This window comes from Panthera leo, chromosome A3 (genome assembly GCF_018350215.1).
Source record: "Panthera leo isolate Ple1 chromosome A3, P.leo_Ple1_pat1.1, whole genome shotgun sequence".
NCBI classification, from domain to species: Eukaryota; Metazoa; Chordata; class Mammalia; order Carnivora; family Felidae; genus Panthera; species Panthera leo.
Genome location: NC_056681.1, coordinates 3,535,273 through 3,560,390, shown reverse-complemented (window position 1 = coordinate 3,560,390; position 25,118 = coordinate 3,535,273). Strand labels below are relative to the sequence as shown.

At 46.7% G+C, this 25,118-nt stretch overlaps 3 protein-coding genes across 14 annotated transcripts in view; 1 reads left to right on the top strand and 2 right to left on the bottom strand.

Moving 5' to 3' along the window:
- The window catches only part of SYCP2 (synaptonemal complex protein 2), a 74,171-nt gene extending 63,111 nt beyond the window's left edge, over positions 1-11,060 (bottom strand). For 4 of the 11 annotated variants that reach the window (XM_042930506.1, XM_042930513.1, XM_042930514.1 and 1 more), the window contains exons 1-4: positions 10,841-11,057; positions 3,327-3,388; positions 1,488-1,631; positions 323-451 (exon numbers count right to left, since the gene is read on the bottom strand). In XM_042930506.1, the coding sequence (XP_042786440.1) occupies positions 323-451; positions 1,488-1,631; positions 3,327-3,350 (297 nt within the window). In that variant the 5' untranslated portion in view covers positions 3,351-3,388; positions 10,841-11,057. Of the gene's footprint in view, positions 1-322; positions 452-1,487; positions 1,632-3,326; positions 3,389-9,848; positions 10,024-10,478; positions 10,505-10,567; positions 10,628-10,840 lie in introns of those variants that run through there. The other 7 variants (XM_042930518.1, XM_042930510.1, XM_042930507.1 and 4 more) reach the window with 7 other exon arrangements.
- A 3,488-nt stretch (positions 11,061-14,548) lies between these two features.
- Positions 14,549-16,055, bottom strand: PPP1R3D (protein phosphatase 1 regulatory subunit 3D). The gene has a single exon (XM_042930097.1). The coding sequence runs from the start codon at positions 15,666-15,668 to the stop codon at positions 14,775-14,777; it is 894 nt and encodes a 297-aa protein (XP_042786031.1). The 5' UTR covers positions 15,669-16,055; the 3' UTR covers positions 14,549-14,774.
- Positions 16,056-16,155: 100 nt separating this feature from the next.
- On the top strand, positions 16,156-24,645 carry FAM217B (family with sequence similarity 217 member B). 2 transcript variants are annotated; one of them, XM_042930503.1, is made up of 4 exons: positions 16,156-16,265; positions 17,837-17,951; positions 18,067-18,152; positions 20,280-24,645. In XM_042930503.1, exon 4 carries the CDS (start codon positions 20,284-20,286, stop codon positions 21,391-21,393), a length of 1,110 nt encoding a protein of 369 aa, XP_042786437.1. In that variant the 5' UTR covers positions 16,156-16,265; positions 17,837-17,951; positions 18,067-18,152; positions 20,280-20,283; the 3' UTR covers positions 21,394-24,645. The 2 variants fall into 2 exon arrangements, with proteins under 2 accessions (XP_042786437.1, XP_042786438.1); XM_042930504.1 differs by having other exon boundaries at positions 20,265-24,645.
- Positions 24,646-25,118: the final 473 nt, after the last annotated feature.

Here is a 25,118-nt window from a genome sequence, read left to right as displayed (position 1 = left end):
CATTCTAGCATGGGAAGTAGAAAATAATATAAAAAGAAAAACAAATAATGCTAGATAGTAAACAGATAAAATAAAGCATGCAAAGGCCTGAGGGAGTCTTGTGATCTCAAATTCACATGATTATCAAGGAGCCTATGTACAGAGTGTCCTTTTGATCTTCATCGTTGTAACACGTAGCACAGGTTATAGAAACATTTATTTTATCTAAAAGTTTTTATAAAGTTCTCAAATTTATTTTTCAACTGTTTGAGCTGTTAATTTTATTAAACGACACACCTTTAATCATACTCCCTCACATCAACATCACACATTTCGTACTTATCTTCTGGACTAGTCCTTGTTTTATCATAGTTAAAAGTCCGGCTTGCCCCAATATACTGATATTTTTACCACATCTTCCAAAAGAAACAAAAATGGTTGAAACAGTTTGGATGTCCTTTTTATTAAGCTCCTGAAACAAAAGGATACATGTAAACATCTGTAAACACAAAACAGTACAGAATTGGCATTGTGCTAGGAGCTTTATAATCCTCACAAATCCTGTAAGTTTGCCATTATCATAATGTCCATATTGCAAAGTACAAAAGCGTGGTTTAGGAGAGCACTAGGGTGGCCTAAAGCCACCCAGCCAGTGAGTGACAAACTCAGTATAAAAATGCAGATTTGTATAAATTCCTGAAACTTTAGACTATGATGCAATGCATCAGTTACCTTCCATTCTACAAAACTCTATGTATGTAACTAATGGATAAAAGAAATTTTTACTCAGTTTTTAGATTCATGATAACAAATCTCCTACTGGGGGAGACTGTCAATACTCACTTTTTCTCATGTATAAAAATACCTTACATATGATAAATCAAGTCCAAGGTTGTAGATAATTTTTGTTTATTTGTTTTATTTTTGAAAACACCAAGCTCTGGCCCATAACATGAAGAATATGCTGATGGCTTTTTAAAAAGTTGCTCAAACTTCAAACAGGTAGACTATTTTTCCCCCGTTTAGGTAACAGTTAATAATTATGGGATCACTATGTAAACATAGCTTTGTGTACATTATATTTAGAAAACAGCAGACCGATATGTTATTTGGGATTCCTCAGGCTTTTTTTGGTTTTTAATGAGCACTTACTGGGGCACCTGGGTGGCTCAGTCGGTTAAGTGTCTGACTTTGGCTCAAGTCATGATCTCGTGGATCATGAGTTCAAGCCCCACATCGGGCTCTGTGCTGACAGCTCAGAGCCTGGAACCTGCTTCGGATTCTGTGTCTCCCTCTCTCTCTGCCCCTCTCCTGCCCATGCATGCTCTCTCTCTCTCTCTCTCTCTCTCAATAATAAATATTTTAAAAAATGAGCACTTATTTATATAACTATAACCGAATTTGCCAAAGCCTTTTTATTCATTTTTTTTCCAATGGAATATTTCTTCCTAGACAGTAGAGTGCTATCTAATAATTTCAATAGTCATTCAAAGAAAAGGAGTACTTACCCTGCATACAAGGTCATCCAACTTGTGTAAAAATTGCTTGCTGCATTTAATCTTTACATCTTCACAAACACCAATTTGTAAAAGTGTTTTCAAAGGTTTGAAATCATTTTTTCTTAAAGCATCATCAATGCATTTTTCCAACTGCTAGAGAAATATAGTTAATGGCACATATATTGAATCAAAACCAAAATTATCACCTTATGCAGTCTAGTCTTCACATGAAAATTCTCAACAGATCTTATGTCAATTCACTTTATTAAAAAAAAAATACCTGTACACTATGAAGTTTGAAGTAACAGAGATCAAGTTTCTTTGATAATAGCCAAGATTCTATATAAAATATATATATTCTAGTAATTTTCCATTTCACATCCTTTAAAGTCATCAGTACGATGAATTTAAAAAAAAAAAAAAAAAAGACCCCAGGGCACCTGGGTGGCTCAGTCAGTTAAGAGTCGGACTTCAGTTCAGGTCATGATCTCACAGTTTGTGAGTTTGGGCTCCATGTCGGGCTCTGTGCTGACAGCTTGGGAGTCTGGAGCCTGCTCTGGATTCTGTGTCTCCCTCTCTCTCTGCCCCTCCCCCACTCACACACGCACTCTCCCTCTCCCTCTTTCTCTCTCTCTCTCTCTCTCTCTCCCCCCCCCCCACCCCTCAAAAAAGAAACATTAAAAAAAGTTTAGGATGCGCCTGGGTGGCTCAGTCAGTTGAGCGTCCGACTTCGGCTCTCAGGTCATGATCTTGCGGTCTGTGAGTTCAGGTCCCGCATTGGGCTCTGTGCTGACCGCTCGGAGCCTGGAGCCTGTTTCAGATTCTGTGTCTCCCTCTCTCTCTCTGTCCCTCCCCCACTCATGCTCCGTCTCTCTGTCAAAAATAAACATTAAAAAAGTTTTTTTTAAGTTTAAAACAAAGACCCTATTAATAAAAGAAGTGAAATAAACTATATAGTAACTAATACTTAACACCATGGAGAAAACCCTAACACATCTGACTATAAGTTTCTTAATGAGGTTTCATTTTTTAAAAATGCTTAAAGACAGATAAAAGCACTGTTTGGAAACCACAACTCAAGATAATTTAAGAATTTACTTCGTATACTGTGCATTTTTTAACTTTTACAGAATCCACCATCGTTACTACTAAAGCATACATCACTAATCAGGAATTTTCATACTACAATCTAAACCCCACATTTGGTGGTGAACTACATACACATTAAATACATATATCAAAACTTTTTACCTAAATGATAGTATCTTACAATTTTAAATCCTAACATAAAAATACCCAGGCACTGGTTATATATGAATCACTGTGTAATTCTTGTCAATGTAAACGGTATATGTAAATAACCAGCATCTTTCATACCTCGCAAGTTATAATAGGTTTTGAAAACAAATTTATCAAAAAAACTGAAAGAATAACATTTCATTTAAATTATTCTACTCTTGAGGGGCACCTGGGTGGCTCAATCAGTTAAGCATCCAACTTCAGCTCAGGTCATGATCTCACAGTTCATATGGGTTAAAGCCCTTCATTGGGCTCTATGCTGACTGACGGCTCGGAGCCTGGAACCCGCTTCAGATTCTGTGCCTCCCTCTCTCTCTCTCCCTCTCTCTGTCTGCCCCTCCCCAGCTTGCGCTTGCTCTCCCTCTCTCTCAAAAATCAATAACATTAAAAAAAAATGTTAGTTAAAAAATTTTAAACTATTCTACTCTTGACCATTTCATGAAAAGAAGCAGGCTTTGTCTTTTCTAAAAATATAGCACTTAACACTTATAAATAAACCAAAATGATTTCAGGAATTAAAATATTTCCTTTTGGTTTAGGACTACATACCTGGAGATCTGGTCTTATTGGCATTTTGATGTAATTTTAAAACAGCAAGACAAAACAAACACCTATAAAACAAAATATATGCTTTCAATACCTTATAATCTATTCTATATATGTTTATTTACAGTTCAAAAATCTTAACACACATAAATAAGCTTATACCAAAGGCAATAAATAATTTCTTCAAGTGCCTCACCATTTAAACATGAAATTACACATTTGAATTTGACCAAAGAAGTTTCTGGAAGAAAGCCTGAAGATCATTTATTCAAGCCTTCTCTTTTTGTAGATTACTTAAATAAATGTCCAAAGTCTTGCCGAAAGGTCACAAAACTAGTTAGTGAAAGAATACAAACCTGGACTTTCATGAGCAATTCCTGCTGTATGTGTTTCAACTTTGGGAACAAGAGGAAAACTAATCTTTAATTAACGTGTAAATGAAATTCAGTCTAGTAACCTAATACTCTTATAAGAAGGGGGGAATATCCCAGTACGTTACCAAAGAACAGGATATAAGAGAATAGACAAATATGGAATGAAGGGAATGAGGAAAAGAAAACCTAAGAACATGGTCCCTTCAAAGAAGAATGGAAAACAGGAATCAATCGGGTTACCCTGATTGATTCACAAAAGCATCTAACATTTTCAAATGTAATTTAGATGTCAGCTCTATAAAGGAAAAGAAATACCATCTTTCCTAGACATTATAAGTGGAACAATTTAAAAATAATCTGTACTTAAAGAGCTCTGTAACAGAAACACCAGGAAATCCACCATAGAGAGGCAATTAATTAATCCAAGGTGAATACAGGACCATGTATTCCTAAGAGAACGAGTGGCATTAGTCACAGTCTACTTTCTTGCACACGCTAGTAGAGAAATTTAAGTGCCAACAAGGGCACACATATCAGGCACGGAAAAGGCATGAGTAAAAAATCTCTTATAATTTCAAATTAACTCTAGGGGGAAATATCTGATCCTCAGAGAAACATTCGCTCCATGTTTATTAGGAGCCAAGTCTAATGATGTTTTTGCAGGACTGTGGTAAGTGGCAACAATTCAAAAGTACCCAGATAGGTGTTGGGAATGGGAGGGAGAGTGAAGAATGAATAAATAAAATGTGGTATATGATAATCAATTTTGTAAACGTAACAGATGAACCAGAATTTTAGATATCTGCAGTCAATTTTAAGTTAAATTAAAAAACAATGTTGCCAAATGATACATACTGTGTAATGGCATTTATGTAAAAAAAAGAAACACTGTCTTACGTATGATTAGATCTCTAGGTGTAAGTATACACATATTTGCACATATGTTTGTGTGTATTTGTGTGTGTGGTAGGGGGAGAGAACGAGAAAGGGAGAGAGGTGGAGGGAGAGGGAGAGAGAGATAGACACCTGTACCATTTCAGGACAGTTGGAAAGTTAGCTTACTGGTGAGGAAGAGTAGTGAGTTCCACAGAAATGTAACTTGCTATTTGTCAGAGGCAGGCTTTACTTGTAATTTATGCTTACCTGACTTTTTAAAAGTACGATAAATTCTTGCCGAAATATAGGTAAGTGGAATCCAAAACATGGGAGATGTAAAATGTGGGTGGGGTTATAGTGAGGGGACAAAAATGACCAAGGCCAGCCTCGACAGTTAAGCAGGTGGGAAGTCTAACTGGCTCCATCCAAACCTATTCAGGGGCCAGCTGTGATTCTGTCCCCCCTGGTTGTGCTTGTCCGCTCTGGCCTCTATTGCATACTAAAGGGGCAATTCTAGGTCTGTGGCTAGCTGGGAATTCCAATATACCAGCAAGGATTCCAAGATCTTTAAGTAGCTGGTAGTCATTTTGTCACTTTGCCTAACTCAGAGAGATATGACCCAGAAAATATTGGAAATACAGGGACTCACTCTTTGCTTCCCCAATTCCAAAGAAGGGGTTTATCGATTTTCTATTTGGCTTAACTCTTTAATTCTCCCCAGGCCATCACAGAAGATAGAAATTTAGGTTGGTCCTGTTAGAGAAAGTTTTACTATACACTTACAAGATTTTAGTACACCCCCCCCCCCCAACAGACTTGCTTCATATATAGAAAATAGTGGGGGAAAGACATGAAAAATATTATCTCAAACACAGGAGTAAAAAATAAGTACTGAAGGTCAACAACCAAATGGGGGTTAATGAGGAACAGCACTGGCTAGAGAACCTTAAGTATCCATTACTGCCACTATTATGATAAGCCTAAAGCTTAGGGGGTGGCTCTCTGTATAAGGGACTATTCCTTGGGTAATATGATCCAGAATATCACAAGGAAATGAAATGATAAAATGTATACAAGAAAAAGTTGATATATGAAGGAGAGATGTAGATGTTCCAGTACCTATTCAATAAGAATGCCAAAAATTATCTTAAAAAGACAGTGGGGGTGGTAACAGAATAACAGGCAAGAATTTCCCCAAAATAAATATACACATCCAGGAATTTAAGGAGTCTACTGAATCCCAAAGAAAACAAATTTTTAAAAGTACATCTATAAACATTGTGAGGATATTTCTGAATAATAAAAGAAAAAACCTTAAGTCACAAGAGCAAAGACAAAAGCATGCAAAAGAATATGATACCCTGTTTTCATAATACAATACATTTCTGTGAGTTCGAGCCCCGCGTCAGGCTCTGGGCCGATGGCTCGGAGCCTGGAGCCTGTTTCCGATTCTGTGTCTCCCTCTCTCTGCCCCTCCCCCGTTCATGCTCTGTCTCTCTCTGTCCCAAAAATAAATAAAAAAACGTTGAAAAAAAAAAAAAATTTAAAAAAAAAAAAAAAGAAAAAAGAAAAGAAGAAAGAAAGAAAAAATAGAACTACCATATGATCCAGTAATTCCAATGCTGGGTAATTACCCAGAGTACGAAAACACTAATTTGAAAAGATCTATGTACTCCTATGTTTACCGCAGGATTATTTATAGTAGGAAAATTATGGAAAAAGCCCAAGTGACCATGGATAGATGAACAGATACAGAAGATGTGGTATATATACACATGTATGTATGTGTGTGTATGTATATATGCACATACATATGTATGTGGTAGAATATTACTCAGCCATAAAAAAAAATGAAATCTTGCCACTTGCAACAATATGGATGGATCTAGAGGGTATAATGCTAAGTGATGTAAGTCAGAGAAAGACCAATACCATATGATTTCAGTCATATATGGAATTTAAGGAACAAAACAAACAAAGGAAAAAAGAGACAAAAAACAGACTTTTAAATATGGAGAACAAACTAGTGGTTACCAGCGGGAAGGAGCGGTGGGATGGGTGAAACAGGTAAAGGGGATCAAGAGTACACATATTGTGGTGAACACTGAGTAACATATAGAATTGTTGAATCCCTATATTTTATGCCTGAAACCAATGCAACACTGCACATTAGTTATACTGGAATTTAAAAAATTTTTAAATAAGATAAAATATAAAATTAAAGGGAAGAATAATCTTTTTTGATAGTAAAACATATTACAAAGTCACAATTACCAAACAAAAAAAACAACAGTGTTAAGAATAGGAAACAAATGGACCAATAAAACAAAACAGAATGCAAATGCACACCCAATGCATATATTGTAAGTTCATGTACACATAAAGCTTCATAAATCAGAGGGAAAAGGTAAACTAGTTGATAACTGGTATTAGGAAAACTGACTTACCACGTGAAAACAAATTAGACCTCTATCTCCCACCATTCACAAAAATAAAGTCTAGATGAATTAACTATCCAATGTAGTAAGTGTTTAAAAACTACTAGAAGGAATACATACAGGAGAATATCCCAATGACCTTGAAATACAGAGGCATCTAAGACACAAAAAGTATAAAGCATAAAAATAGGAGCTTTTTGTACATCATTGTCTCTCTCTTACACACACACGCAATTTTATTAAGGAGCACACAGGAATCTCTATTCATTCAGAATCCAGTACTGGCCCAGCAAGTCCTAGAACCACGAACACATTAATTCTTGTAATTCACCATCTTCAGGCCCCAGAGAAACACTTTCCTTGCCTTGGAAGAAGGGGACTTTAGTTAATTACACTATTCTGTTTATTTTACATATGTTAGAATCTTCTATTTTAAAAGTTTAAAGGCTTGGGGGGAGGCTAAAACAATGCTGAGAAGGTTGCAGGTTGTGCTGACACTGACATTTTTGTTTCTGCTTTAGAATGGAGGTAGAATTTGAGAAACCTAAGTGGTCAAGTATGAGAAAAGACATTAATTCACTGTCAAATCCTTCTGTTAGCGGAACAAGAATACAGCTGATTCTTGCATAATGAAGAACTGATCCTTAACAGTGCCAAATGCCCATTTTCTTGCTTTTCTTTGCATTTCAACTTGTGGCTCTACAAGTACCAGCAACTCAGTGCACAGCTGCGCATGGTGACTGAGGAACATCTTGTAGTTCTAAGCGATTCATAGTATTCTTTAATTTGTACACATGTAAATCTAGACATAAATTGCATGAGCATAATATGGATTCTATCATAGCAGAGGGCAAGTAAACGATAGAATGATGACTAAGTTTATGTTTATAAAAAATTTAGTAAGATTCAATTATTCAAAAATAATTTCAGCATTATTAAAAGAATTTTAAGATTAATGTTCATTAATAATTTGTATTTTATCTTAATCTTAAGAGAATTTTAATATTTCAAAAATTTTTAAGGAAAAATATTTTTATACTATGTCATGTTCTTATGAAAATATTCTCAAATTAGATTTTGAAAGCAATTACATATTGTTTTAATCCTTAAATCATACGGTCTATAAAACACAAAAGTCTTGATTGTAACATATTGGTGATTTATCCAAAATTAAAAATTATGGCATATCTAACTTCTGACTTACATAGATCGATATTTTATTACCTATCCAAAATTCACCAGTCCATCACCAAAGATTCAGTTAATCTTTGATATTTTGCCAACATTCAATCATAAAAATAACAGCTTTACACATATTTGTCTATTTTATTGCGATGAAGGTATATCTGTAAAACTGAAGACTAGAACATTTTATTTAACATTTGAAAACTTGGTTAAAAAGTTTAAATACTTAAAATATATTTTAGGGACATCAATTTGTACTCTTTCCTAGGGCCAGCAACTTTGGGGGCAGGCATGCCTACGTCCTTATTGCTTTTCTGCCTCCACAAATAAAACAATTTGGATTTGAATCTAAAATGTACTTTACGAAGTACTCCTGAGACATGAAATACAGCAAAAATCACTTACGGCCAAGAGGCACAAAAATGCTAACAAGATGGTTTAGTTCCTAGACTACCTTCCTGCAAGATGTCAGCCAAGGAAAACTGATTGGTATCTACGCAGGTCGATTGAAAGTGAGAAAACCGAACAATCCGGTGACCTGTCCCTCCGTCGCAAGGCTGAATGCCTACTGGCCTCAAGAGAGCCAAAAACTGAGTACCACTCATTAAACAAGCCAGACATTTGCAGCTGAGCGATTAAGGCCGACTCTAGAAGGAAACAAAGGGGATACACTCAACTGCCAGAACGAGTGACCCCCTCCTAAAACATGCTTCCGAGGTACCACGCAACAGAACGGGAACACCAAGATGACGTAAGAAACCCGGCACAGAACACTTTTCACAGAGAGTGTGGGGCTGTGTGTCCAAGCAGGCTTTGAACCCCGGTCCACTTAGGGGCAAGACAGAACCAGTGAGGCGATGAATGCGAACACGCAGGCGGATGAGGACTGAGGTTTGAGAAACGACCCGAAGACTTGACAAACAGGAGGGGCGTGTACTTTCCCCGCAAAGCGGAACAGACACTTAGCAGCCTGGGATCAACACAAGGTCCCCTCCAGCACCGGCCCGACGGCTCACATTTACAAAGGCAAAGAGGAGGCCGACCCCGCCCGAGGGTCGGGAGGAAGGCGGGGTGGTGCGCAACGGGGGACGGGGGCGGGGGCGACGGGATGGAGATATGGGAGGACGGGGCAAGGGGGAGGAGGACGGGGCAAGGGGGAGGAGGACGGGGCAAGGGGGAGGAGGACGGGGCAAGGGGGAGGAGGACGGGGCAAGGGGGAGGAGGACGGGGCAAGGGGGAGGAGGACGGGGCAAGGGGGAGGAGGACGGGGCAAGGGGGAGGAGGACGGGGCAAGGGGGAGGAGGACGGGGCAAGGGGGAGGAGGACGGGGCAAGGGGGAGGAGGACGGGGCAAGGGGGAGGAGGACGGGGCAAGGGGGAGGAGGACGGGGCAAGGGGGAGGAGGACGGGGGGGGGGTGCTGGAGACCGGGGATACGGGGTGGGGAACGGGGTAGACGGGAGGACAGGGGTTGGGGGTGGGGTTGGGGGCAGGGTCGGGGGTCTGGGAAACGGGAGGACGGGTGCGCGCGGGGGGCCGGGTGGGGGTGACGGGGTGGGCGGGCCGGGGGGCCTAAAGGACGGGAGAGGAGCGAGCACCACCTTCCTGAAAAGTTAACCCCAAGTGTCTCATCAAACCCCCGCGATGGTACTACCATGGAGGCCAGCACGCGCTCCCATTTTATCCGAGCAGGGCAGGCGGCGCCCAGGAAGAAGGCCGCACGGGGCACGCAAGGCCGGGGAGGGGAGCACGTTGGCCACGGCTAGCCGGCGCGCGGAAACGGCGCCCGCAGACGGAAGCGCTACCAGCCCAGCCCCGCACCCCAGCGGGGAGCGCGGACCACCCCGCCACACGCACGCCAGCGGCGGCCAGCACGCCCCCACCGGCGTCCCCCGACCGGCGGCGCGCGGACTCGGCGGGGCCCCGCCCAGATCCTCCCGGCCCACACCCGCCACACCCACGCCTGCGGCTGCCGGCACGCCCCCACCCGCGTCCCTCGAGGGGCGCAGCGCGGACCCGACCCCGCCCAGCTCCGCCCCGCCCCGCTCCTCCCGGCCCACTCCGCGATCTGCGCGAGGCCGGCCCGGCCGGGGTCCGCCTCTCAATCCCGCCACCGCGCCGCCCAAGTCGTTTTCACAACGGCTCCGCCTCAACCGTCGGGGGATGGCCGCCGCCCCCCCCCCCCCCCGCCCGCCCGCCCGCCGCCAGAGGCCGGCCCGGTGCCGCGGTCCTTCTCCACACAGCCCCGCCAATCAGGGTGGCCCGCCACGGCCCCCGGCTCAACCTGCGGCTGGAGAAGGCCTCCGCGTCGCGCCCACGGAGCCGCCGTTACCGTCGCCGCCCCGCCCCGCGTCTCAGGCCTCAGCTCCTCACCTCAGGAGGCCGACGGAGAGCGGGAAGCGTCTGCCCAATCGGCGCCGCCTGCGTGCGGGACCCCGTCCTATCAGCGCGGCACGCAGGCCTGGCTCCGCCCCTCGTGCCCGTCAGCGACGCCGGGGTCGCCTGAAGCGGGGGGGGGGGGGGGGGGGGGGGGGGGGAAGGGGGGCGCGATTCCTGGCCTTACTGGGGAGGTGGACTGCCGCGCCTAGGCCACGAGCCCTGCCCCTGCCCCGGCCTCGCGGACGCGCCCCAGGAGCCCTGACTTGCCTCTGCAGGATGCGGGTCGGGCCCCAGGAGACTCCCTGGCTATCCACCACCACTCTGGACGTCGACGGCTGGACGGGGCCGCAGAGACCCGGGGTGCCAGCCTAACCTGCGAGGGGGGCGAGGGTCCGACTCCCTGGAGGAACACACACTGTGGCCCGCGGACGACCGCAGAGGCAGGGCGGGCGGGTCCCCACTGACTCTCGCGTACTGCCCCCGCTGCTTGACTTTACAGGCCGGCCACCTGCTCCACCCGGCCACGCCCCCGGAGGTCACGCCCTGAAGACCACGCCCCCTGGCGCCCCGCCCCGCCCCGCCCCGCCTCCATCTTCATTTCCTAGAAGCAGGAGGTGCCAGGTTCTGCTGTCCTCATTAGCCAAACCCCAGACTCCTGAGGGGCACCAGGCCCAGGCCATCTAGGGGCGGTACTGGGCACAATCATCGACAATATATTCCAGGCTTCTAGAACATTTCCATTTGAAGTGTCAGTTTAAACGATAAGATCAACAATGGATGCTTGGTGTTTAAAAACATGCATGGATACACGGATACAGCAGACAAGCACTTCAAAATTTAAACTACTGATTTCTCATCTTGCCACTTTTTAGTAGAGAGAAAAAAATAATTGTCCTTTCTATTGTTTCATGTGTCTGGAAAGCATAAGGATTGTTTAGTAATACCACATGGAAGATCAAAGCAGATCAACTTAATCTTACTTGAATTGTTTTTAAATGGGTTTTTAGAATGTGGTGTTGGAAAAACCTCATCAATCAATCACAATTGGACTTTCAGTTAAATTTAACAAGCACTTATTGGGAACACCCCATCACAGGGCAGAGCAGGTGGATTCTGGTATAGGTTTGAATGCTGACTTTGCTCCTTACCAGCTGTGGGTCTTTCGAAGAATTGAGCCTCTCTGAGCTTCATTCTCATCAGCTAAGAAAATAGGGGCATTATCTACCTGGTAATTTTCAGAGTCTAATGAAATCAAATACATGCAGTAGCTATCACTGTGGGCAAGCCAGTGAGAATGAGTGAGTGCACAATAAATGTCACAGTTTCCTTCCGCTACGTGCCAGGCTCTGCACCGGGTGAGGGAAGGCAGATACACACTCATCACTCCATACACAGGATTCAGTAAGCACTGAAAGAGCAGTAGAGTATCCCATACCCTACATTCCCTTAGAGCTTTCTTCCTATGTTAGCATCGACCTGGCATAAAGATTGTATCTCACGGGGCGCCTGGGTGGCTCAGTCGGTTGGGCGACCGACTTTGGCTCAGGTCATGATCTCACGGTCCGTGGGTTCGAGCCCCGCGTCGGGCTCTGTGCCGACATCTCGGATCCTGGAGCCTGCTTCTGATTATGTGTCTCCTTCTCTCTCTGCCCCTCCCCCCACTCATGCTCTGTCTCTGTCTCAGAAATAAACATTAAAAAAATTAAAAAAAAAAGACTGTATCTCAGTTTCTCAAAGACATACACAACTGTGCTGAAGCTGAGGTACAATCACAATTCTTTTTTGGTAAGGCCCTAAATTTGATAGTGCTTTAGGAAGGACAACACTTATATATGAAATGATTTAAACAAGAAGTTTCTCAAGTCTTTTTTCTGTATTAGACCACAAGAAAAACACTCCTCAGATAACAATGTATGCACATACTTTAATATTTAGGCTTGAGTGAAATCATCTTAAGTGACATTAAAATATGTTTGGGGAGACAACCCCACAATTGCACAATCCACTGCAAAAGTTTAACCTGTAAGCAATATAACTGTGTTAGGGTCTGAAAGTTCTCCTTAAGCTGAACTTTTATCAACTCCTGAATCAACTAGGCAGGTATATTTAAGTTTTTAAATTTTTAAATGTTGATTTTTTTAAAGGCACGTTGAGGTTCTCTTAATATCGAAGACAAAACATTTACTTTATATTCCGTGACCAGAACCTTTTTGGCAAGTGACTGTCACGTGGATAAGATTCTTACATGCCTTTACACAACAGTACATTTGGCAGCTCTAACTCTTACACCTGAAAACTCTGGACAATTGTCTTGCATTCTGGGCTGGGGCCAACGACACAGCAGCCAAGGCTCTCACAGGCTCGCTGACCTAATTGGACAGTTTATTAAACAGCAGGAAATGGAACCGGGCTTCTGCCTCTCTTGCATATCAATGTAGTGCGCAGTGCTAATAGCCAAAGGTTGTTCAATTTAATTACCATACCTTAAATCAAAATTCAGTGTTGTTATTATCAAAAGGTACCAAAGAAAGCCATCCCTCTTCTTGGAATTTCAGAAACCCAGAAGTTGCAGTTATAAAAACAAGTTGGTTAAAAGGCAAAACACATCTTTTACATATTGATTTGATAAATGTCAGTAAGTATTCAAAAATTTAGAGTGAATTTATTGGTGACAGCTATCACAGATTCATCCCACCGGTTTCAGCTGTATCAGAACCAAACGTCACAAGCTGGAGACCCTGTTCATATTAGCTGGAGTTTCACACCCTCAGTGCTGGCATCTGCTGTCAGAAACCACCACTCAGCACCAAAAGAAATGATCAGCGCCTTGCTGGGTGTTTGAAGTCATTGTGGCATTCAGCAGGGGACAATGGCCTTGACTTCTTGGAGATTTAAAAAAGAAAACAAAACAAAGAAGACAAAGCATTTAACAGTTTAAAAACTGGGGGGGTGGGGGGAGTGGGGGGGGGGAAGCCCAGACGGATGTTAGAAACTCTATCTGAAGGCACAAGGATGTTAGAAACTCTATCTGAATAAAGTTGGCAGATAGCTGATAAAACTGGGCATATATAAATACAACTTAAAACGATTAAAAAGTATAAATGTTTGTGACTTTTTTCCTCTAGGGCTCTGGCTATTGATGAAAACACCTTCTAGTTCCACTTGGTAACCTGACTTCTGAAAGATGACTGCTGGGAATTTTCTGACACTTAAGCAGACATAAAAAAGAGTCACCTTAATCATCAAAAAGGTAATTGCAAAGGGCATTGTTGCCTGAAATTACTCTATAGAGCTGCCTGGAAACTGAAATAACTTAAGGCAGAATTTCTTAAAATGTTTAGGTAGTCTCAAACCTAAACAGAATGGCCTGATCACATGCAGATACAGAACTGTCAAACACGAAGAAGGGAAACTCACAAAGAGAGAAGAGAGACTCCAAGAGAAGGGGCTGTTTGGCTAGTTTAAGAGTTAAGCTTTTCCCTCTTCTTTGGCTCTTCCTTTCCTCTTCCACGGCCTAACCAGGGCAGCCTGAACTCCCAGGAATGGTTGTATGATGACTGATGAGGCATAAATTTCTTGCCTATTAATAGTTTCCCACTGTTAGAGGTCTACAGGCTTTGGCAAGCAAACCTAGTCTCAGGTTTTCCTTGTCCCAGGGCAGAAATGCCTCAAGGAAGCACGGTGGGAGTCACACCATGTGTTCTGTTTACAATGGGCACAAACACACCAGACTGACTTATTCTTTAGCTTGTTAAACCCAGAATGTTCCTGAGAAGGCATCCAGTAAGGGTAAAATGTTCCAACATCACAATGATAATAAATAACAGCTACGTTTACAGAGACCCAATCAGGACACATGCACAAGCCACAGGCCTTTCCAAAAAAAACAAACCAACTGACCCCACCTGGACCGTCGCCGGAGGGGCCAACACTGCCATGCATCTCCCCCCCCCCACCCTGCACCCTCCCCCCACCCCGGGCGTGACACTACTCGGCCTTCTGGCCACCTGAGGCTACTTTTTGAGACCTAGCGACACAGGCAGTTCAAGTAGAAGACGGGAAGGGCCACTTCCCAGGGACCCTGCAGCGGGAAAGGAGGTCAGAAGACTCAGGCAGGGGGTGGCGTGTGAGGAAGCGTCGCCGCCTGGCCCGGAGTGCCCAGCGCGGGAACCACTGCGGGGCGGCCTTAGAGGGGGCTCGCTCAGATGAAGTGGATCCAGCTCTCTTCGCACTCCCCGCGAGGCATGTGCAGCGCGTGGTTGCGGCACGTGAGGCTGTAGTCTCGGCCGTGGTTGTTGTCCCAGTACTCGGCGCCGGCCACTCGGTAGCGGAGCGCGAAGTGCACGCGCGAGCCGAGCTCCAGCAGGAAGGGAGGCACCGGGAAGCCGAAGGCGAAGACATCCTCCGTGCCCGCTGCGCCCGCGGGCCCGCGCCACCTGGCCACCGCCTCGTGCGCGCTGCGCCAGTCTGAGAAGGTGTAGCGCACCGCCACCTGCTTCTCGAACGCCACGTTGCGCACGCGCACCGTGCCGCTGATGCCCAGGTCCGAGCAGGTGACGCGCTCCAGACAGACGAGCTGCCGCCCCAGGCGCTCGCCGAAGTCCGCGGCCTCGACGGGCGGCGGGAAGTCGGGCACCAGGCACTGCAGGGTGAACTCCAGGTCCTGGCTGCTGCAGCACAGGTCCGAGTTGATGGCGAGGCGCGACAGCACGTGCAGCGGCACCGACGGGTCTTCGCCCGCGTTGAACACCTTGACCTGCGCCAGCTCCAGGCCCAGCGCGTCGGCGAAGCGCACGCGGAGCTGCCGGCTGCAGCCCGGCCGGCAGGCGGCTCCCGGCGCGCCCCCGGCCTTCTGGCGGCGCTCGGGCGAGCTGGGCAGCGAGCGCGCCCGCCGCAGGATGATGGGCCGAAGCGGGGGGTCGCAGCCGGACGGCTCCGGAGGTGGCGGCGGCGCGCGGCCCGGGCTCCCGGGGGGCCTGCAGGGCCGTGGCTCCCGGGCCGTGCCGCCGTCCAGGTCTGAGAGGCAGCTGAGGCTCCGCGGGGCGGGCTTCCGGGGCCCCGGGACCGGCGTCGCCGGGCCGAGACCTCCGGACATGGCCCGGCCAGCCGTCGGGCTACGGGGAGGGGGAAACGAGGGGCGGCCTCCGGACCCCGCGCCCCCTACCTCGGGGTCCCCGCCGGGCCGGAACGGCAGCGTGCAGGGAGCGTCTGGGGCGGGCTGAGCTCTCCCCTCGCCCGCCACCGCGCCCCCCGAGTCCTGGCGCGGGTCTTCCGCCTCCGGCAGCGAGAAAGCAGACAGAGGCGTGCTTTTTCTCCAGGGGAGAGGAGGTTTTTCCGGGCGCCCCCGGGAGCGCGGGGTGGCGCCTCCCTTTGGCCGCCTCGGAGCCTCTCGGGGGCGGAGGTGGGGGGGAAGGCTGCGTCCGTGGAGCCGCCCCTCCCGCCTTCCCCGCCCGCTGCGTTACTTACATGGCTGCAACTTGTCGGGGCGCAACTTCCCGGCGAGCCTGCGCCCCGCCCCTCGTGACGCCGCCGCGCGCCCGCCCCGCCGGTGGGGCGCAGCCCCGGAGCCCGCCGTGCCGCGCGCCGCCGCCTCCCCGGCCCTGCCGCAGCGCGCCGCAGTCCGACCTCCGCGCCCGGCGCCGGGAAGGCCGGCGGACGGCCTCGTCACGTGTCCTCGGCGACCGCGGAACAGGTCTGATCCATTTCTGTCTGCGTCGGCCCGGCCCCTGCGCCTATCGACCGTAGATCTGTGTCTGCACAAGCGGAGGACGAGGAAGATGCATGCGGCGGGCCCTTGGATTTCTGGGTTACTGGGGGTGGGGTGGGGGGTGAACGCAAAACGTGGCCTCCCCGGGAGCTGGTCCCCGGGCCAATTTGAAGTCTCTGGGCTAGCCAGCTCTTTGGACGTGTGCACTGCAATGCAACCTGGAACCCCGTCCAGATCCAGGGAGCCTCGCTGCGTAGAGGACAGGCGACCTGACCACACATCACCCACAATGCTTTGCCGCCCAGACGGCCGGCCAGTTCCCTGGAGGGTGGGGAGGGGCGGTGCTGCCTCTGTCCGTCTCCTGGCGCCTAGCCTGAGAGGAAGATGTGGGAAGGCGAGTTAATGCCCTGTGATGAATTATGCAGCTGCCCTTAGTCAGCCGCTGGCGCTTGGGAAGCAGTTTTGTAGCCAGTCTCAGACTTGCAGCTTTGTTCCAATGCAAGCCTGAACCATCAGGGAGCCCGGGAGCTTGCTTTCTGCATCTTAGGACCCTACAAGCGTTCCTTTCCTGTGTCACTCAGTAACGTGCCCAGAAAACGCTGCCGCTTATGGTGCAGAGCATGCCAGGTGAAATGAACCGGGGGGGAAAAAGGTGGAAGTGCACGTTCCCGACAGCAGTTTGGGGCCAGGCGTTGTAGAGGGGCCCTTTTCGCTGTCCAGAGGGAGAAAGCAGAAGGAAAACCAAACTATTGAAGGAGGGCTGGTAAAGGGAAGAACCTTTTCTACATCTCAGATGAACCCAGCCTGTTGATTGTGATAGAAGTCATTAACTGTGAGAGCCTGAAAAGGCACACATACTTATGAAAAGTAATACAGCAGAATTTCAGGAGGACAAAAGAGTCTTCTATAATCCCACCTTTTTTTCTGTTTTACAGAGGCAGGGGATATTATGAAAGACTATTCACTTTGAAATCAGGGCACTTTTTGTAGGCCACCCACTGAAAATCAGGGAAAGCAGCATTCTCCATTGTGAGTCAACAGAGATAGCATTTTGTGCACAGAGATAGCATTATGTGATAGGTATTACTAGATTGACAATCTTTTACTGGATTGATGTGATCGAAAAGGCGGGAGGATTAAAGGGGAGCTTCCCTAATAGTTTTAGTTCTATGAGAGCAGGGATATGTGCATTTTCTAGGCTCTCCTGTAATTGTTGAATGAATGAATGAGTGGACATGGGAGATTAGAGTAATACCTGACCTTGATTAGCCCTGCACATTTCCTGAAGGTGTTATTTCCAAGGAGACTCTGTGTGTATGTGAGGAGAGAGAGAAGGATTCCATTGGCAGCATTTATAGTGGTCTGATTTTGTATCTAATATCCACCGTGAAAAATAAACAAGCAAAAAAGATGAAACTATAAACAGAAGGCAATACCCCCCACCAACATTTCAATACTATGCAAATATTTCAAAACAAACAAGTGAAAACCAGCCCAGTACCGGTGGCAGAGCCGTTTGCAATCCATACTTACCTGCCATGTTCTGTTACTTCTAGTTCCGGTGGCCTGGAGGAGTCCTTTCCAAATATAAGAGGAATAAAGAAGTCACTTCCCCAGCTGTCATCATCTGCCAACAGATTGAGCAAGAATATTTCAAGCACTACAGAAAAGGTGATGTGAATTTTGAGGGGAAATCTTACTTAGATTTGTTTTGCTGTTTTGTTTGGGGTGTGTGTGTGTGTGTGTGTGTGTTCATGGTATTTATTACTGCATGTCTGTTTTTTAGACAGTCCATCAAACCCTAGATGATGATCAGCCATGTGATTTTTTCAAGAAAGGGAATCGGGTGAATCAGTGTCATCAGAAAAGCAGGTAAATAATTTTAATTGCTTTCTCTCGCAAATGGCACGTTATATCAGTTCTCCAGACCGAATATGTGTGGCTGGAAAAAAAGTAATGTCTGTGGATACGAAATATGTACTTATGTTTTTGACCCATCAGAAATGAGTGGACAAAGTGGTTTTAAACAGTACCAGTTAGTAAAAATTCCAGAGGCCATAATTCTGCCACTGTTAGCAGAATCTATAATTTTAGGTAAGCCCCTTAATCATCCTTCTATGCGTGCTTCCTTTTTTATAAAACGGATATTGATAATAACTTTTACTGATATACACTGACAGAGTAAACAGAAGTTATAACGGTTTTGGTTATGAGTTCTAAGTAATGACAATTCCTTTATTCATTTTTCCAATATATATTAAGCACATGTTAGCTATTGCACATGATTCAACACCCTCCATATTTATTTAAAAAAGTAACACATTTTCAAACAATTGCTTAGTGTGGCAGAAACCACTGGACAGGTGACCTCTGAGCTTTCCAGAAAGCCTGTTTACTGCCCATTTTCTTTTACCCTACCTGACTTAATGTTCCTGAGAAGCATTATGAATCCTAGTGAGATGCTGTGTGTTGGGTAAAAAGAAAAGAAAGTATTTTCCACTCTGATATGAGATCCTGCCTGGGAATAAATCACCTCTGGGGGAATTGCAGCCGTGCTGGTAATGCACACAGAATCCGTCATTCCCATTTCCTGCCCTTCACAAGGGAGCATGAATCCTATGTTTTTCATTCATATGGTGTTTTAAGGCACCATATGATTTTTTGTCTCTCATTTTAAATACGGTTTTTCTGGGGCGCCTGGGTGGCGCAGTCGGTTGGGCGTCCGACTTCAGCCAGGTCACGATCTCACGGTCCGTGAGTTCGAGCCCCGCGTCGGGCTCTGGGCTGACAGCTCGGAGCCTGGAGCTTCTTTCCGATTCTGTGTCTCCTTCTCTCTCTGCCCCTCCCCCGTTCATGCTCTGTCTCTCTCTGTCCCAAAAATAAATAAAAAAACGTTGAAAAAAAAAAAAAAATTAAAAAAAAATACGGTTTTTCTGAGTGCACTTCCTATTTGAAAACACATGAATAAGCTTTCGATGTTATATATGCTACACTCTTTCGTGTTAAGATTTTATTTATTTATTATTGGGCCCACCTGGGTGGCTCGGTCAGTCGAGCGGTGGACTTCAGTTCAGGTCATAGATCTCACAGTTTGTGAGTTCGAGCCCTACATCGGGCTCTCGGGCTCTCTGCTGTCAGCACACAGTCTGCTATGAATCCTGTCCCTCTTCCTCGCTGACCCTCCCCTACTCACTTTCTCTGGCTCTCGAAAATAAATAAAAACATTTCTTAAAAAGATTTTATTATTTATTTATTTTGAGAGAGAGAGAGAGTGAAAGGGGGGAGAGGAGCAAAGGGAGAGAGAGAGAGAGAGAGAGAGAGAGAGAGAGAGAGAGAGAGAGAGAGAGAATCTCCAGCAGACTCCACGCTGCAGGGCTCAGTCCCACGACCCTGGGATCATGACCTGAGCTGAAATCAAGAGCGGGTTGCTCAACTGCCTGAGCCACCCAGGTGCCCCTTTCATGTTAAGATTTTAGGTGGTTCAGGCTCAGAATCACCACCAATCAGTGACTAAGTTCTATACAACTTGCATTTTATACCTTGTTTACTTTTCATTGAAAATAGGCTTGTCAAAGAAAGCTGTGGCTTTTACTTGTCAGTGTTGTTAAACACTGTTCATCATTAACAGAACAGGTTGAGAGTTTACAATAGATTTTTTCCAAACTGGTGGGGTTTGTTTGTTTGTTTGTTTGTTTGTTTTGGAATATACACGACTGGTCTAAAATTACAAGCACTTTAAGAACTGTCAGTGTTTTTCCTAAAGGTATCTGGTATCAGACAAAATCCATGCATCCACTCTGGGCACCTGTGTCCTGTCACGTTTCTTGAGTGGCGTCCTGTGTGCCCAGTTGCTCTGTGAGTGCCACCGGCTGGGCAGGGGCCGTGCGGGCCTTCCTGGGGACAACCGAAACGCCACTGGCGGGTGCCTGTTGTCTGTTTAATCACCGGCAGGCCAGGTCTTGTCCAGTGAACTAAGAATTACAGTTTTATCTCTCACAGCAATATGAATGCTGGCCCATCTTGGAATAAAGCACAACGTTCAAAAAACTCTTCAGGAAAAAGGCAGAGCAAATCCCAGGCACCCCAGGTGTCCCCCCATCTGCCTGTGGACAGACTCAGAGAAAGCGTTTCCCCGGAAGGCAAACCCAAAAGGAGCCCCCTGGACCCCAGGTGTCGGGGCGCCTCGGGGAACGAGCTGTTTCTCGACCTTCAGTGCATGAAAATCATGAAGGAGGGCGCAGACGAGGACGAGGACAGCGCCAGCGACTTGTCGGACTCGGAGAGAGTCCCGGTGCCGCCTTCCGCGCTCGCGCCCCCGGAGCTGCACCTGCGAGCGGAGGAGATCGATGCCGCCGACCCGGACCCGGACCCGGACCCGCGGGGCACGCAGACCACCTACCGCTACGCGGACTTCCTCCCGGCCCCGTTCAGCTCCTGGGACCTCCGCGACCTGGCCGTGCCACCGGGCGCCGAGCCCAGGCCAGCGGCTCAGGGCGGCGCTGCGGGGCTGCTCGCCAGGTACATCGACAGGCTGCTCCAGCTCGAGTGGCTGCAGATGCAGACCGTGCAGGGTGAGAAGGGGAAGGGCGCCAAGGCCAGGCCTCCCACCGCCCCCGGCATGGCGGGGGCTCTGAAAAGCCCAGGCAGAAGCAAGCTGGTGGTCAGCGCTCCCGCCAGGCCTCACCAAGAGGGGGCTCCCAAGCCAGGCGCTTCCCGAAGGAGAGACCTGCACCTCGAGGAAGCCCGTCCATCCTATTACGCCTTTGACACCCCCCGCAAAGCTGTCCACGTGGCGCGGAGCGGCGGACCAAGTTCGCAGAAGCCGGCCTTGGAGGGCAGGACAGAGGAGCAGAGAAAGAAATGGAGTAAGAGCCCCAGGCCGCAGCGCCGGGACCTGCCCTGCAGTGACAGCGGCCCCCGCGCGGACAGCGGCGGTGGCGGTGCTTCGGCGCAGGCGGTGACCACCCCGGACTCCTGCGGGGCCCCCAGAGCACAAGCTCACGGGAACCTGAAGAAGAAGGGCAGTGCCAGCACCTGCTCTCAGGCCACCATATCCAGTGAGAAGAAATTCAAAACCAATGGAGTAAAGCAAAGCACATACAGATTCAAATAATAAGTGAAATAACGAATTGCAAAGACCCGTGGATACCTAAACATGAGAGCTCTTGCACAAGTCACAATACGGTGCATTTTAGGACATTTTATGATGACTGACATGTAAGTCGTTGACTGGCCCTTTAAGCGCATCCCCACCCTTACCCCAGCCACACTGGGCTTATTTCCAAACAAAGATGTCTTTCAATAAGCCTTTCTTTGTCTTGACTGTCTTAAGCAAGTGAGAGCCCTTTTGAGGAAAATTTAACCAAGATCTGTGCCATATAAAGAAAATGACAGGGAAAGAGAGGTCTGAACTGGAAACAGCAGCCAGCCCACAACATAAGGCAGGCGGTACCGTTCAGCTCCCCACTTGCAGTGCGCCTGCGTGTAGAAAGTAGCGCATACGTACTGCTTTGGACCCCTGTGGGATCTGAAACGTCTGAGATCGAGTTCTTGGTGTCCTCCTCATGAGCTGTCCAAACAGAAGTTGTGTCCACTTCAGCCCGAGGAGAAGCTTCAGCTCTTAAGTTTGGGAGCATCTCTTTTGAGCCAAGTTATGTATCACTAAGCTGCTTGCTCTTTCTAGACCATGGATTCTAGCACTTTCACAGTTGTTGTTTTTTTTTCTTTAAAGTGTTTTAAATGTCGAGGTGGTGGGGAAGTCTGCCTTTGGGGTCTTTGTATTTGCGGACAAAGGTGCCAAGACTTTGTCCGGCTGTAAGTCAGCGGGTCTCAGCAGGACCGCTACTGTTTGGTGGGAGATAAACATGAACTTTTTGGCACCCTAGTGTTTCCGGCGTGTATGGCTTCTGGAAGAAGGTGCACGGAAAAACCACCTTTTTGGAGTTTGTACATGAAAGGCCTACAATCAGACACACACAGAGCCACATGTGACTGTCACAGTCATTCCATTACTGATTTGGATATCCTGCTGTCTGTAGTCAGTATAAGGATCTGTTTTACTTTGCAAGAGCAGGATTTTACCACCTTGCTTCGGGGCAGAGGAGTGAGGACACATTTCAAGATGGAGAGGGGCAATTGGATAGGAATAATAGGGATTACTGAGTGTCTTCTTAACATCCTTAGCTGGTCCCTGGCTCCCTGGCTCTCCTAGATCCTAGATGCTGCTTATTTAACTGTCCTTAAGTGATGCCTGCTTGTCCATACACTTGTGCTGTGATACAAGTCACATACAGATTCAATTCTGTTGCTACTGTGAATATCTTTAAAACCTTCGGTTGACTACTAGATATCCAGTATGTTTTGATGACTGTAGCTGATTTTATGTCTTTAAATGATCACTCTCTTTGTTTTCATACACATGGGTTTCGATTTTTTCACCTTTGGGGCAAACTAAAAACTTGGCTCTTTTCATTTGAAAATGCATACCGGCCTGCAGGCTCCGTGGACCCTGCCATCCAAGCGCCATCTAAGATGCTTTGAGTTAATAGCCTAAGGACAAGATGCATTTATAAATAAAATAATCATGGGCAGAAGTTCAATATTAAGGTGCCATTTTAAAATCTGACTTTGATAACGTTAAACAACATATACACATTTTCAAGGTCACTTTTTTCTTCCAAGAGTTTATTTCTAGAGTTTTACAGATTCCCTGTTAGAGTCTTTATCTTTCACAGCACCCTGTGGGAGAAAGCATGCTCTTCACACGAAGATCTTGTACCTTTGGATGTGAACAAAGACGTGCATCCAGCGGGCATCCCTTCCCGAGTTCTCGGTGACGCTGTCACTTCCACACCCGGTGTCCGTGTTGTAACTTGAAAACAGTGCTGATCTTACTTCACCTTTCTGTGCTTCCTGAGTGGCACCCCGTGTGTCCTGCACCCTACCTGCTGCTCGTGAGTGCACACGGACTGGTCCTTTATACACGGCTGGTACTGCACCTCGTGCACAATCCTTTCTCTACTCAGATTTTTACACAGCTCTTGATAACATTTCAGGGTCGATAAATCTCTGTAAGCACGTTATACACACATATATATACTCCTGTTACCGATACTATGGGGTTTAGGCTGCGTCGCTGCCTTCTCTGGTAATGCTCCCTTTGGGTACTCTTGGACACCCCCCAGGGTGAGGCTGTCGGGCTTCTTTGCCTCGCGTGTGTCGGAGCCAACATGATTAAGAAATTTACAGGTGGCACCTGACATGTTCCATTTGTTCCTTGCTCTTTGACTTGAAGTCAGTTGCCTAATTTGGGGAATAGTTATAATGTCACCTGTTGAGACCGTTTTAAAAGCCTGTGAAAGTGACTTTGCCTGTTTACTTTTTTGCCTCAGGTTGATGCTTTATTTTAACCAGTATTCTTGCAACGGGATCGGGGCTCCTGATGAACCGCATAGGTTCACTGCAGAACGTAAGCACAATTTGAATTCTGGGATTTCTGGTACACATCCCCAGCACAGCCTCCTTTTGTAAACGCTGCAGACAGGAGTGTGGCCATTTTCACGCAGATGGCCCTGGCAAGTGGGAGTCGGGACCTCCTCTGGCTGGTCCGGTCGCAGCCACCGAGTGTCCTGCTAGTCTGGGGACATGAGTCGTTCATTCAGCATTCAGAGAAGTGCCTCTCATTTCTGGGGAATTGTTTACATCCATGTTATGCTTCAACCAATTAAAATGATGCAAGGTAAAAAAAAATGTAGAGAATGTAAGAATTAACTGCTTCCGGCTCAGAACCAGTGGAAAATGTAAAAACATACAAAAACAAACTGCAAAAATATATCAGTATTAGTACAGTTATTTAGACTGAGACTACTTCTCAAATCTTCAACGGCTTGATTGACCAAAGGTTCGTAAGTGACTGGGCACTTACGAGGGCAGGGTGGGTGCCCCGTGTCAGCAAAGATCGGGGGACGTGGTTGATCTTATGGCAGCTACGGGCTCAAGGGAGGAAGGTTTAGAGTGGTTCTTAAGCTATTAGGTTAGTTTCCAGAGAAACGGAAGAATCTTTACCTTTCATGCTTTAAATATTGCCTAAGTCGTCTTTATGCTCACCTACTTGAGTAGTTAAAAATATAAAACTCTAGGTAGGTGGTACTGGATTTCACGGTAACAGAGAAGCAGTATTTATTATGTATTCACGTGCACGTACAGAGCTCCGTTTCAAATGGCCTGACTCTGTGGGGCATGTTTGTTATTTGCTGTTATAATTATTGTATGCTTGGTTTTGTACATAATAATACAGAGCGCGTGCAAGTTTTTGTGAGTCTGGATTTCTTTCCTTGAGATCAATTAAACAGTAGGAGATATCGTCTGCATTTTTTGGATATGGTTTTGTTTTGCTTTTCGTGCAGTTCTCTTCCTGTTTGTCTCTTTTCTCCCGGATCACCTCACAGAACCACAGGGGAGGGGACTGGGCCCCAATCCTTTCTTAATACTGAGCAACGTATGTGACAACATGACTGGATGCACCTGAGAACCACTGCCGGTGTGTTTTTGAGTCCCTCGTCCTCTTATACCCCCAGAAGGTGCTGAACGCTTAGGGAACCGGGATGGAAATTCAGTAAAAGTAAAATGTCATGTGACGGAAGGGGCTCACATTTAGCTTGCACATCTAGGACTGAGCGCCTGCTGTCCCAAGGAGGGCACCTGGGTGTCGCAGACATTCCGAAAGGCCCTTTGCTCCTTCACCTAAACTCTTTGCTCCTTCTTCTAAATTCATATCTGGCAAGGAGGTGAATTCTTTTGAGTCTACCGAATAGTGGTATTTAGAAAAACAACTTTTAA

Coding starts and splice junctions, on each gene's coding strand:
- PPP1R3D (XM_042930097.1), bottom strand. CDS start 15,668: ATGTCCGGAGGTCTCGGCCCGGCGACGCCGGTCCCGGGGCCCCGGAAG.
- FAM217B (XM_042930503.1), top strand. CDS start 20,284: ATGAATGCTGGCCCATCTTGGAATAAAGCACAACGTTCAAAAAACTCT.